General features: G+C 40.6%; 1 protein-coding gene across 2 annotated transcripts in view; it reads right to left on the reverse strand.

The window, feature by feature from the left end:
• The window catches only part of met (MET proto-oncogene, receptor tyrosine kinase), a 69,393-nt gene extending 56,427 nt beyond the window's left edge, over positions 1-12,966 (reverse strand). For both annotated transcript variants that reach the window (XM_085166858.1, XM_085166857.1), the window contains exons 1-2: positions 12,665-12,966; positions 10,001-11,201 (exon numbers count right to left, since the gene is read on the reverse strand). In XM_085166858.1, coding sequence (XP_085022984.1) covers positions 10,001-11,200 — 1,200 coding nt within the window. In that variant the 5' untranslated portion in view covers position 11,201; positions 12,665-12,966. The remainder of the gene's footprint in view (positions 1-10,000; positions 11,202-12,664) is intronic.
• Positions 12,967-13,641: the final 675 nt, after the last annotated feature.

Below are 13,641 nucleotides of genomic sequence, written 5' to 3' on the forward strand. Positions count from 1 at the left end.
AAGTGTATCATAAATGGCTTCTGGCACTGCTGGCAAGTGTCCCCATGCTGGTAAAGGAAGCATTTAAAAAAAAAATCAGATCGGAGATGAAAGACTCAGTGGCATGGCATTTGAGAAAAGTATCTAATTTGCATCACCGTGTCAAAACAGAAATATGACACGAGTGTGACAGTGATCACCAATGATTGGTTGGAAAAACAAAGAATTTTGTTCAGAATTATATCAGCGAAAAAAGATGTTTTCAAAAATAACCATTAAAAAAAAAATACTGGTTTCGCAGTTGGGTTTATTTAAACATAAACGTCTAAAAATGGTCATCAAATTGTTTTAAAAAGCACACAAAAGAAAGAAAAACACTCCACAGATTCTTTCTCATCACTGAAAACAGTGTCACATGCAAACTGGTCATTGCAAATTCATGCCGTGCCTCCAAACAAAATTATAAATGTTTAAAGTCTTAAATTAAAGTGCCGACTGTAAAATTTCCAAAGATACCATATATGTCTGCCTGAAAGTTAAAATGATGCATAAGGCATGTAGAATATTTCCATTTGATAGCATGTTTACAGAAAACATATAAATGTGTGTGTTCCTAATATAGAAAGTGGGACTGAAAAAGAAAAAACTTGTAAACGTCTCCAAGTGTAATCATCCTTGAGATTAAAGGAAGAGTTAAAGTTCACACTGCTGTTCAAGAAGAAATAACATGAATTTAACAACTCTAAAATAAAATAGAGAAAAAAATCAGTTAAGGGGTTAAATTGCTTGTTTCATCCCTGTGGTAGAACAGTTGTAGTTAGCAATAAAAATCCTAACAGCTATGGCCTAATTTTACCACTGTTTGGCTGATGTTTGGCTGGTGGTAATTTCCCACCTTGCTTATTGAAAGACAGCTTGCAGGCATCAACCGTTTGCATATTTACTACACCCGTCTTTATCTAGGGAACAAAGATAAGGTATCCCTACAAAAGACTATGCAAAAACAATTTACGCACTCTTCCATCAAAACAAGAAACTGAACTCCTGGTTTAATAATTAACAATTTGGATCCAAACTAAACATTAACACTGACTGAATGTGAAATCATGTGGAAAATTGCCTGGAAATGCCTGCAGACGTGAACAGGCTCACAATGACCCACCACCGCTGCAAGCGTTGGAAAGGGGGAAAAAAAAAAAAAGGCAAACTTTTGCACAACAGTTTTATCTTTAACAAGCAAAAAACTGAATGAAAATAAAAAAGATTCTGTAAGGTGATCGTTAGTCACGTATTGGTCAAAATTAATGATTCACAGTAGCAGCACAACTTGTCATGATTGGCACAACTCCAAGGTGAGGTTAATTTGAGGGTAAAACTTTGGAAACCAAGACATCGGATACGTGTTTTTTTTCCTGAGTGGGTGCTGACCAAGCCTCTCCTTTTGAAGAGGGGACCTGTCCCAACATGGCTGTCAGGTGATGCAATGCCCTTCTGAGAATGGAGGAACACAGGGCTGCCAGCTCTTACCGCCTCACAGCAAGTCAGAATGTTTTGCTTTAGGGCATGAAGAATTTCCCAAGATGTCATGGTACACAAAAAGTACTTTACATGGGTTGAACATTATTATGGATTCACCCTTATAGCCAAATGAACATCTTGACTATCAGCAAATTGCTTGATTATTTTCTCCATTTTTCTTTTTGCCCATAGATCAGAGTTTCACACAGACTTTGAAATCAATAAAATATATGATTTTCTCATTTTTGAGCAGCTGGAATCAGTCAAAGCATAGTTGATGATTTAGTTTCTGTCCCTACAATTATCACTGAATCATATGTGTATATCCTATGTTCTGTTCATTTTTACGCTGCTGTGTTCAGTTGATCTGTTAACAAACCTAACATATTTCGCCAGCTCTGCTTTTTATTTACCTGGTGTCCAGACAAGCACAAAAGCTCTGTGTTAACAAAAAAAGAGATAAAGAGATAAATGTAAAGAGATAGATGCAACTTACTGGAACACAGCTCTGATCTTATCCTTCTCACAATCACTCATGCAATGTCTTCTTTATCAAAACACTGGACTACGAGCAGTAAAAAGAGAGCGACAGGACAGGACAAGAACTTGCTATTTCCATTCTTTTGTTGATTCTTGTACACAGACGGAGACGCACCCGCTTGCTGTGAGCAGCGCCGGGTTCTGCACCCAACTGAGCAATGGCACGAACAGGCACGAACATGTGAACACAATCTGTGGCATGAGTGGTAACGCAGAATGTGTAAAGGATGGAGGTGCATGTGCCACAAACCAAAAGTAACATAAACATACAGACTCATCAGATACCACAAAAATGTAAGATCATTTCCTTTTATCATATCATCCATCAATTCTTTTTATTCAGAATCACTGGGTGTGAGTATCCAAGCCTGTTGTTCTGTCAAAGGGGAACAATTCACACCTAAGTCCACACTTACGCCAATTTAGAATTGCCAGTTAGCCTACTGTGCATGTCTTTGGATTGTGGGAGGAAAATGGAGCGCTGTGAGAAAACCCATGCACATTTGTCTGTACTCTGTAATTCTGTTACCGCCACTTCTCTCTACTCTGTATATGCGGGCACCTGTTACATGTCTGTCTATCCTGGAAGTGAAATGGAAAATTCTTTAAGAGCTAAATCCACCATAGCTTGTGAAGAAAACAGTCACCGATAATGCATTTTCTGGCTGCCAATAGTGGTAAATGTTTATGTATTGTTCAAGTGTCATGGTGTATTAGGTCAACCCTATGGCCAAATGTTTAGGGTACATACCACTGGGGTAAAATCTCATCACAGCCAGATGGAGTCGATCCAGCCAACAGGCCTTTACTGCATGTCACTCCCCTATGTGCTCTCCCCACATTTCCTGTTCATCGCCACTGTCCTCTGTGAATAAAAGTAAAAATTCCTCCCAACACAGATGCAAAAAAAACCCCCAACTAAATGACTTCATTAAATGATGACTATAATGTCCTTTGCTTTAATAAAGCCTGCTGTTTTGCACATCTGTTTCATGCATATGTTTAAATGAACAAAAACCAGCTTAGTGATGCCATAAGCAGGTTTGGGCATGTGGGGCTGAAAATCATGACATTCACTGCAGAACCCAGTGAATCAGCAGCACCACTGAGAGATTTGCAGCAATAAGTCCATCTATTGTCTGACAGCTGTGGATCTAATCACCTGAAACTCTCATTAGGTCAGTGGAAAAGTACAAAAAAAAAATCTATGAAACATCTGGGACACGTAAAGTGAAGATTGATTTCTCAGTAATTGCTGTCACATTAGATACATTACATTTCTTATGTGTGTCTTGGTATTTTCTTGACATAATGCATTTTACAGTTTCATACACATTTGTCCCCCCCAATACTTAAACCTCTCTATAACCTCTCTCTGTTTTTACAAGCTGTGAATAAATAAAGGTTACCCACTTACTTTGTTGGGGTCACAATTCAGCTACATCCAGTTTGTTTTGTAGTTTCCAGGCACATTTTTTTTTCAAAAAAGACAAGTCTAATGAAATTACCTGTGTAGGTCATGTGAGTTATCAGTGTTTTTTTATAGTTACACTTTTATAGTTATACTATGTTAGCCTTTATTTGTAAAATAAAGTAACAACCTCATAAGTGTAGGTGCAAAAAGTAGAAGCAATAGAGTTTTTCATTATTAAAAACTGAGGCAATAAGGAACAAAACACTTTCCAGCAGTGTTTGTATTCCATATTTTAACGAGGTAGCTGTTACAATATGTACTCAGTGTTGTATACAAACATTTTATCTGCAAATATAATGAAATTATATCTCATCTAGCAACTAAATACCTGTGAATTCCTGAAACCACATAAAATGACATTTACTATTTTATAATCAGACACATAACAAAATATCACTCGGTGAGTATCTGTAGCAGCTTGTTTGCCAGTTGTTGTTTTTTTCAAGCCACCACTTAAAACCTGTTCATTTAAACAAGAAGCTTAATTAAAATGATCGTCGGTCAAAACTGTCTCCCTCCTGGAATTATATTACTTGCACTATAATCAATCAGGCCCAAAATTCAATTTAAAAGCAATCAGCCTTTGGTGGGTTTTCTCAGATCAATGGTAATCCGATGATAATTTTGACCCCGAATGTGGCTGTTCTTTATTTCTAGTCTCAAGTGTTTCTGCTCCCTCAGTAGACTTAAGGAAAGGCTCAAAAATCCCTGCCACGGCCCTGCACACTACATTACCCCAGAAAATGGCTTCACATGTCTTTTTCAAAAGCAATACTGTCAGGACACAGCGCATTCTGGGGGCCGGATCAATAGTTTAAAGAGTGCTTTTGATATTCGTGAATTTCTCTCAGAGGTGGAGGGCAAGTGAAATATAAAATCTGACTAATCAAATTCAATCGCTGAGCTGAGGTTACATTTTAGCATATGTGTTTAGAAGATAATTAGTTAAAAGAATGAGACTGGATGATTAAGCACTCAAAAACCTGTTTGGATTTAGCATGCACACAAATTCTAATCGTATTCATTTCAATTTTGAAGAAATTAATGGATTCATTAGCAGTTCCCTGTTGATAATTAGGAGTTTTTAATTGCTCTATAAATCCTCAATAGATCTAATTTATCATAAACTAATATTAAAGTAAATAGAAGTTGCTCCTGGTTGCTCAGTTGTTTCATGATTAACATTATCTATTATTTTTTCAGTTTTATGGCTTTCATGCAACTGAGAGGAGCGTGCAGACAGAAATAAGCCTGCAGAAATAATTAAAAAGCAGATTTTTTCTGTCACAAAGACAGCTGAAAAGAGGGCCACTCATCATTACAACATTTATCATATCTTGCTGCCTGAAATGGAGTTAAGAGGCACGTCTGAGCTGACAACCAGCACTTAAAAACTTCAAACATGCTCTTACACTGAGCTTTCAACCTCATCCAGATCCCTATTGGGAGTGTTCCATCAGAAACACACAGTTTGGTGGAGCAACTGACAAAAATAACCTCTTGTGTGCCTAAGTATGAATCCTCCAAATGTCTGCAGCTCATGAATTTATGACTGTGCTTAACTCTCACAAACCTCCTGATAACAGAGTCTACCTGCCATATGCCACTGAATATAGGTCATAAATCTATTAAGTGGAGCCATGACTCTACGCCATACTTAAAGCACGAGCATCAGGTGGACAGTTGTTCGATAGCCTTTTGTTGTTACAGCTTGTTTCTTAACCTGGCAGCCGAGGACACGAGGACTGTCAGCAATAAAAGAGAAATTCAAAAGTAAAAGCTCTTTTGGCAGCAGCAATTTGGCACTTGAACTGCTGCATTTGTGCGACTCTAGTTTCAAACTTTGAGATACTTTGAAACCCCAGATTTTAATTTTTTTGCAGAGGAATGAAACAAAGTCAACAGTGGCTGCATGTCTGTGTCAGGATACCAAATAAGGAGCAGTGAGCAAAAACAGTTGCAAAAGAAAGAACGAGGTGCAGTTTTTAAAATCAACTTCTAAATCAAAGTGTGTGCACTGCAGTGAATGACAAAGAGACAACAGAAGGAGTCCTCTGATAATTACACAGCACGGAGATGCTCCTGTACCTCCAGCAAAAACTGATGTCACCCTGTAATCAACTGAGTCAAGAGGAAAGAATGTCTAATAATGGAATAGTGCACTCTCACTCAGTGATCAAAACAGCAGTTTTTATGGAGCCCGTCAAGGAGAGGAAACAGACAATTGCTGTTTGTGGTTTCAGGAGAGAAAAGGGTATGCTCGGTGTTTGCCATCTGATAAATGTGTCTCCTTTTCAAGAAGTTTGGAGCTGAAGTAGATTGAGGTGGGAGCTGTTTGATTTGCAACAGGAAGATTTTTGTTTTGATCCCGCGCACAGTAGCTCAACTAACTTTGTGAGCTTACAGCAGATAAATGGTTCAGGGTCCAAATGTATTCACTGTTAAGCAGCGGGAAAAAAAATCACATCTGTTCAGCAGTGATGCACAGAGCAACAAGGTCTGGTCTGTGGTTTGTTTTGAGTTCTCCATTTTTAAATTCCCCCCTCCCGCCCCGCTCTCTCCCAATGGGAGTCCTGTTTTTACAATGACACAAACTTTAAAAGCGCATCTTCTAATTTTTAAACACCGATGCACTTTTGCAAATTCGTGCTCATCATGATGAAACTGTTTGGCCATGGATGCATTTTGCACTTTCCCACAGGTGCCGGTAACAGGTGGGGGTCAGGGCAAGCAGGGCAGAGACACTGCCAGTGTGGCTGGCTGCCACAGCGGGTTTAGAGGATCATCTTCCACCCAGCTGCTGATGCCCTGTTATCCCCCAGCCATTCATCACAGCTCACTGAGAGTCAGATATGCACTGCCCTCAAATCCCCCCGCCCCCCCACCATCCCTTGCTCCCAGCATTCCTCACTTTCCCCTGTGGATCTCTGCTGCTGATAGCTGTCAGGACTGCACTGATGTACACAAACACCCACCCACCACGTATGTGCATGTATTCGTAAAGCTGCTTTCAATCTCCTTTCAACCACGTGTTACTCTTCATGTCTGTCTGTAAGATCCCATCAAAAAAAAAAAAAAAAAAAAAAGGAAAAGAAAAGAAAAGAAAAAGAAAAAAAAAAAAATCACCACATTCAGAATTAAAAGATCAGACTGCAGATTGGCAAGATACAGCTTTGCAGATTTTGATCACTTGTAGCACATTGGAGGAATGTTTTATGGACTACATTTCTGCTCATTTTGCATCTGCTGATGCAGTGGAACATTTAGTCGAGGTAATGTGTCCAGAAAAGAAGGAATCCATCAGAAAAAAAGACCTGCAGAAGAAAACTGATACACAGCAAGAAAAGTTTGTATTCGTGTCAGCAGGATGAGGTTGAGTTTGCATGCATTAGGACATGTACTCACACCTTTTAGAGCAATAAATATATAATACTACACACACTTTGTGCAATTACTAATGATCTGATCATCTGCCTCATGAGTGAGCTCCTCATCCCATGGATAGACACCAAACTCTGCAGTCTTAGAATTCAACTAGTGATGGTATTCTTGTTCTTCTCTGCAGCCTTGCTGCATGATGTGTAGCAGCACATGACACAGTTCTCCATCAGTTGTACATTTTGGTTCAAATGGCAGTCCAATGGATCTTTAGACCAAAAGAACAACTGTTGGCACCTGCAGTTTACAAACCTAGAGTTGGAGATACTCTGACCACAGAACAAAAGACTCTCTAAATGACTAGGGATGCACTGATCCGGATCAGTTATCCTTCTTTGATGAGCTGAATTGGATATTGGTGATAACAAGCTACGGCTGATACATTCAGTTAGCTCCTGTTCCCTTCTCATGGAAGCAGGAGATGGGAAGGCTAGCCACTTAGCACTGACTGAATCTTTTTAAATGAGAGCAAGGTGATTGTTCAAAACTAAATTGCAATTCTTAAAGTCTGTGTGAGGGAAATGGAATGGAATAAGCATGTAGACTATTCAAAACACAGTTCTGCAAACATGTCATTTCTAAAGGTTCATTAAATAGGATTGTTAAGCCATAAGCATGCAAGCAATGGCAAACGCTGAAAGTAAACAAATCTTTGCTCATGAGGATTACACTATATTGCAGACTTGCTGTTTACTGGAACGGGTTATGCATTTCAAGCTAATTTAAACTGTCTGTTTATTGATTTTTATTTTGTACAAGAAGGACACTTAGAAAGATAGAGAAATCCACTAAAATGTCTAAAACACAGCAGCCTAGTATGCAAAAGTCACTCACTGGAGTACACAGTCTATAACAAAAAGGATAAATTGTGCAAACCTCATCAATCAGAAATGCTTTTTAACCCCAGATATGGTGCATGGTTGTGGTTTGCAGTCAAGCGGCAATAAACGTTGCTACTATGAAGGCTAATCCAACGATTTTAAAGCCAATTCGTGACACAAAAACAGTCTCTGTAGTAACACACACGCCCAGTGTTTTGACAGCAGTTTTCCTCTGGAGTGTGTTGGCTGTTTCCACTTGACTCTCTCATTACTCCTGTGCGTGCTTGCCCTTTGACAACCTATTCACTGCATAATATATCGAGGTAATCCAGTGCCTGACTGGCGATATACAGTACTGACTGATGCCGAAGTTAAGTAAAGATGAAGTCACGGAGGGGCAAGCTCTAGTACACATATTGACAGGCCCTTTGTCAGGGTGGTCAGCAGTTAACTTCATGTCGTTATTGATCAGATGATTCAGCCGATTGATTGGGCCATTGCTGATAGATCAGAGGACAGAGGCGAAGCAGAAAAGATGATCAGCTTCAACAATTTTGCAACAGCAATGGAGGAGGGGGGACTTCTCTAGCATATTAGCTACAGCTGACTTTCAGATTTAATTCAGAGATCCTTCCACATCAGATTAAAGGTAAAGAAATTTTAAGAAACCAAAAAAATCCATTAGCCACAACATTAAAACACTAAGCAGTTAGTTAAGTAACTACTGCTACTCATCTTGTTACAATGCAGTCTTATGCTGGAACCTGGGCTCTCATTATGGGGATGTTATTCTGACTTGTGCCACCCACCTGAAAATTGCTGTAGAGCAAAGCATCTCCTAACTTGACAACTGCACTCTCTGACAGTAGCAGCCTCTCTGAGCAGGAAATGTGCTTAACCACCAAAACCTTCTCAGTATTGACTTGAAGAACAGAGCAAAGAGCCCAGGGCCCACAACATCAGGCAGATGTTTTTAAATGTTGATCCAATCAACATACAATGAAAATGTAATTTTATTTAATACTTTGGTCCTTTTCAGTGACTGAAACTGTAAACTCTCTCACGGACAGATCCACACTGATCTTTTGCTGTTCAACATTTTCTGTTTCTTTCTTATTTTTGCTTATTTTAGAAAATGATATTTTGTTAGCATATGATAAGCATATCATGAGTTGGACAGATTGGGCAAGTCAAGGACATTTAGTGATTTTGGCATAAAAAAAAAATCTACATGGCTGTTCTTTCGCTCCAAATGTGGAATGAGTCTTTTGAGATGACAACAAGCTGTACAGTGTTTATCTAATATGTACGTTAACAACTTCAAATTAAAGTTGAAGGTCAGGACTTTTTGGCTTGCTGTCATTCTGTAATTTCATGTTCAGTGTGCTGGATTACTGAGCCACAACAATGCGAGAACTGCCCCTGACCAACAGACTGCACTGTACACCCCAAAAACAGGTGCCAGAGGTCAAAGTTATGTTTCAATGTCTTGCTCAAGGGAACTTAGACGAGCACAAAGTAGATGTGAAGTAGATGTAAATAGAACGCCTGTGTGAACATGAGACCACCCAGTAACATACAGTCTCTACGTCCAACAAACTAAATGGGATTTAGTCTAACAGGTAAAGTCTATAATTCCAAAAGGTTAAAATCAGACATCTTTGTAAAACTTCTAAAACTTCCTTCAGGAAAACTCACTCTAGTCATAAAAAGTGCCATAAAAATACATGTGAATGCAGCAATAGTCATTGCAGACTTAAACTGGAACATAACTGCAAGAACTATTATATCTTAGAAAGACCAAATATTTGAAACAATACATGGACATTGCTTTGTTTTTGTTTTTTTAAATGGAGAAACGCTATGAAGTTATAAAAAGCAAGACAAACATTATTTCCAAATATTTTTTTCTATTTAAATGGGATTGTTCTTTTTTCCCTCTAGGTCTACAACAGGGGTGGGGAACTCCAGACCTCAAGGGCTGGTGTCCTGCAGGTTTTAGATTTCACCCTGGGCCAACACACCTGAATCAAATGATTAGTTCATTACAAGGCCACTTGAGAACTTCATGACATGTTGAGGAGGTCATTTAGCCCTTTAAATAAGCTGTGTCGGATCAAGGACGCATCTAAAACCTGCAGGACACTGGCCTTGAGACCTGGCGTTCCCCCACCTCTGGTCTACAATGACTTTTACTGAACTGTAAGCCCCTCCCATTCCCAGCTCTTACCCCATTGTAGCAGGAAATGTTGTCTAAACCAGTGAAGTGGTATGGCTCTATGGTGCTGCACATTCCCATGTAGGTCTTGAACATGGCGTTGATATTTTTCAGGGGAATCACACAAATCGCTGAATTAGGTGTTGGGTCTTTAGAGTTTGGCTTTCCTTCGGCAAAGGCAGCAAACAGCACATCATCATCCTCTTCCAACTTCATGAGCTTCTGGAATTCCGGGTCAATTCCTGCTTTACTGACATAGGCTGCCTGCAAGATATTAAACACTTTCACACCTGTCCCAGAGCGCCGCCGTCGCTTATTGGTGCTAATGCATTGAAGGGGCATTTCCACGTAGCGACGAATCACATAGTCTGTGGAGCACATGCGGACTATGCGGGAGTGGTAGGCCTGAGATTCCTTGCTCACCTGCTGCACAGTCAGGAAGTAGGTGAATGGTCCACTCTGGAAGGAGTAAACGTAGCGCAGGTAGTAATTTCCACGTAGAGATGGAATTAGGTCCATGTATGATCTGTTTGAGAAGAAAGTAAAACCATTTTGGCTTGTCTTCATTTTCCGCAGAGAAAGGGTATGTGGATGTTTTGCACTGCTTGAGATGTTTCTTCTGCCGGGAATTTCTGAGTTCCCAACAAAAAATTGGATGGCATTCCTCTTCACATTCAGCACTTGGGAGCCCAAAGGGCTGACTACAACATCTGAGTCATCGGGTTGCCCGGTTTCTAGTGTCTTATTGTCGGCAAAGCAGTAGACTTCTTCATCTACACTTTTTGCGCTCACATCATCCTCCAGGACGTGACGGCGGCAAACACCGTTATCTGCTGAGCCACAGCTGTACAACTCCTTGTCGTAAAAGTTCTCCGCTACTAAGGCAATGTTGTGGTTGTCTACTCTTCCACTGCTGCTTGCTCCGTTCAGCTTCTGGCCACAGGTCTCGTTGGCACGCAGCGGACCTGTGTGGTACTCTGACAGCTTTCTCAAGTTTGGGGCCAGGGCATATATTCTGTTTACAGCACCAACATAGATGACTCCATCCAGTATCACCATGTTCTGGATTGGGAATTCTGCAGTAAACGATGGGAGCTCATAGGTGACTGAGAGGTTGAGTTTGGTATCCTCTGATGATTTATCGCACTGGCCCTGCACGCTGGAGCGAACAGCCCACAGCAACATGATGGCATGAAGCAAACAGAGATTCATCCTGTTCCAGAAATAAGAGACACGGGAAATGAATTATTAAAACATCGCTGCTATAACAACAAGCACTAAAGCATTCATCACATGCCTCTCTGAGTAGGTGGCCTTAATTGTGTAGAGTGTGAACTTTTGGGAAAAAGCTCCAGTTTGTGCTGATTTGGAAGATTCAAATCCCTTATTTAGACTCACAAGTAGAACTCTGTCAGGGAGTAAAGTCAGGGTTTACTCACATCACCACAAGCAATTAATATAGTCATACTCAAGTCACTGGAGGCTTTTTGGTGACACAGAACTTTGATATCAGTCTTCTTATCATGGACACTTGAACATCTGCCTTCACTGACCACTGGATGAACAAGCAAGACTTGGGCTAGCACTTCTGTTCTGCTCTGCTCCCATGTGACCACAGCACAAAGCAAAGCAGTGAATCACCCTGAGAGGAGGCCATTCTACACGCTGAAGCAGGCACTGGCCTAAGTTTAGACAGCAAGTACCCAAGGGAGCAAAGATAAACTCAATTAAAACAAAAGAGGTGGGAGGGAGAAGGCAAGGGGCACCTTCCAGCAAAATGATAAATAACCCCACCAACTAAATGGTAATCCACTGGGAGGGGAGGGGGGGGGGGGGGGAGACAGCAACACCAGAAAGAATTGGCAAAATGCGCATTTTCATGCTCCCTGTCTGGATGTGGCTTCATACACACAGACCCAGGCTGTAAACCAAAACAAGCCAATAACATGCTGCACAGTTAGTTTGGGTTTTATATTCATGCCCACAGCTATGCGTAAGCCCATTCAGAACCCCCCAGTGTGCGCTATCTGCCTGATTTATATCGATGTCTGAATGGTACGAGCTCATTTGCTATTGTAGAGCAAGTCTGGGGGAGAAAACTCAGCTTTCAGATGCAACATATGTTTCACGGAGAAGATTTTCACACAGACAGCACTAACAGGTGCTTGAAGGCAGAAAACATGAAGCGGTACTCATACATGTCAAAAACGGAATAACACAGCAGGATGACGATAGTGTGCCAAAGAAAATAAGCATTAAACAATGTAGGATTCTATTATAAAACATTCTCATCCCAGGACAGTATCAAGAGAAGCAAAGACTGGCTTTTTATCTGTTATGAGTAATTGGGGGCACATTAGTGTGCACCTGCACCAAACACAAAAAGATCACAACCTCTAAGCATGACTGTTTCTTTCTCTCTCTTTTTTTTCAAAAGACAAAAGGCGAGGTGGAAAACAGTGAAAATGTTTTCAGTTTGAAAGGAAAGTGAGTCATGGCTAGAGGCTCAGAAAACACAAATGGGAAGTTGGTGAAATGGTGTGAGGGGCCAGAAAAAACATTTCCAAACAGGCTGCGATATACAGAGGAGGAGGAGAGGGTCAGGGTCCACGAATATACAGTATATACCCCCCCCAAAAAAAAGAAAAAGAAAAAAAATCCTGGAAACAAACTTACCTGCTTTTCTATTAGTGAGCAACAGTGCGGTACGTCTTGTTGATTCAAATCATATTCCGCTGGACAATCTCTCAAGACTGAGACTTTCTCAATAAATCCAGAGTGACCCGGGATTCTTCTTCTCGCTTCTCGGTGAAACAAATAAACCCCCTGCAAAGTTTTTTTTTCTTCCAATTTAGTTTTAAACCCTTCGGCTTTAGGCAAGCCCGTGGACCTGCTGTTGCTGAAACGCGTGGGACTAAACTCTGGCTGCATCCAGCAGAGAGACCCGCTCACATCTCAGTTCCTCTCGTGGTGCGCAATGCCCCGCCTCCTTTCCTCCACTGGAGTTCCGTGCGGCTCTTCAGGTGCTGCAGAAGCTAATCGGTCTATGACTATAAGGCAATGCAGACACCCATGTAAGAAGGAGCTGTTAAACTAAGCATTAACGACGTGTTCGAGCTGGGAATATCAAGCACTAATAAAATGTTATAATTGTGCATTATTGTCTTGTGACTTCGTACAACCTACATTTGTTTAATGCCAGCTCTTTTGCACTAAAGCAATAGTACATACATATATATTTTTTAAATCTGTTTCCTTTTTACTTCTTAGGACGAAAAAAACGATATCAAACCAATTTAAAACTGCACACTTAGATTTTCTGATGCTGCATTGCTTGCAAGCAAAACAAAGAAAACGTGAACAAAACTCTTTCTAGAAGAAGAGTTCTTCTTTCAACTTCCACCTGACTCTCCTCCAGAACCCCTCTGAGTCAGAGTGCCGGTCGTCATGTTAAAACTAAGCCATGAATAATGAGCTATGTTAAAATAAAGGCTAAACCTACTGTCTGTGTGTGTGTGTGTGTGTGTGTGTGTGTGTGTGTGTGTGTGTGTGTGTGTGTGTGTGTGTGTGTGTGTGTGTCAGCAATGAATCACAGTGGGCAGCTCAAAAAATTCCTTTGTCCCACTTCCTGAAAGGAGGGCATTCGGACTGGA

The sequence above is a fragment of the Neolamprologus multifasciatus genome, chromosome 7, assembly GCF_963576455.1.
Source record: "Neolamprologus multifasciatus chromosome 7, fNeoMul1.2, whole genome shotgun sequence".
Classification (NCBI taxonomy): domain Eukaryota; kingdom Metazoa; phylum Chordata; class Actinopteri; order Cichliformes; family Cichlidae; genus Neolamprologus; species Neolamprologus multifasciatus.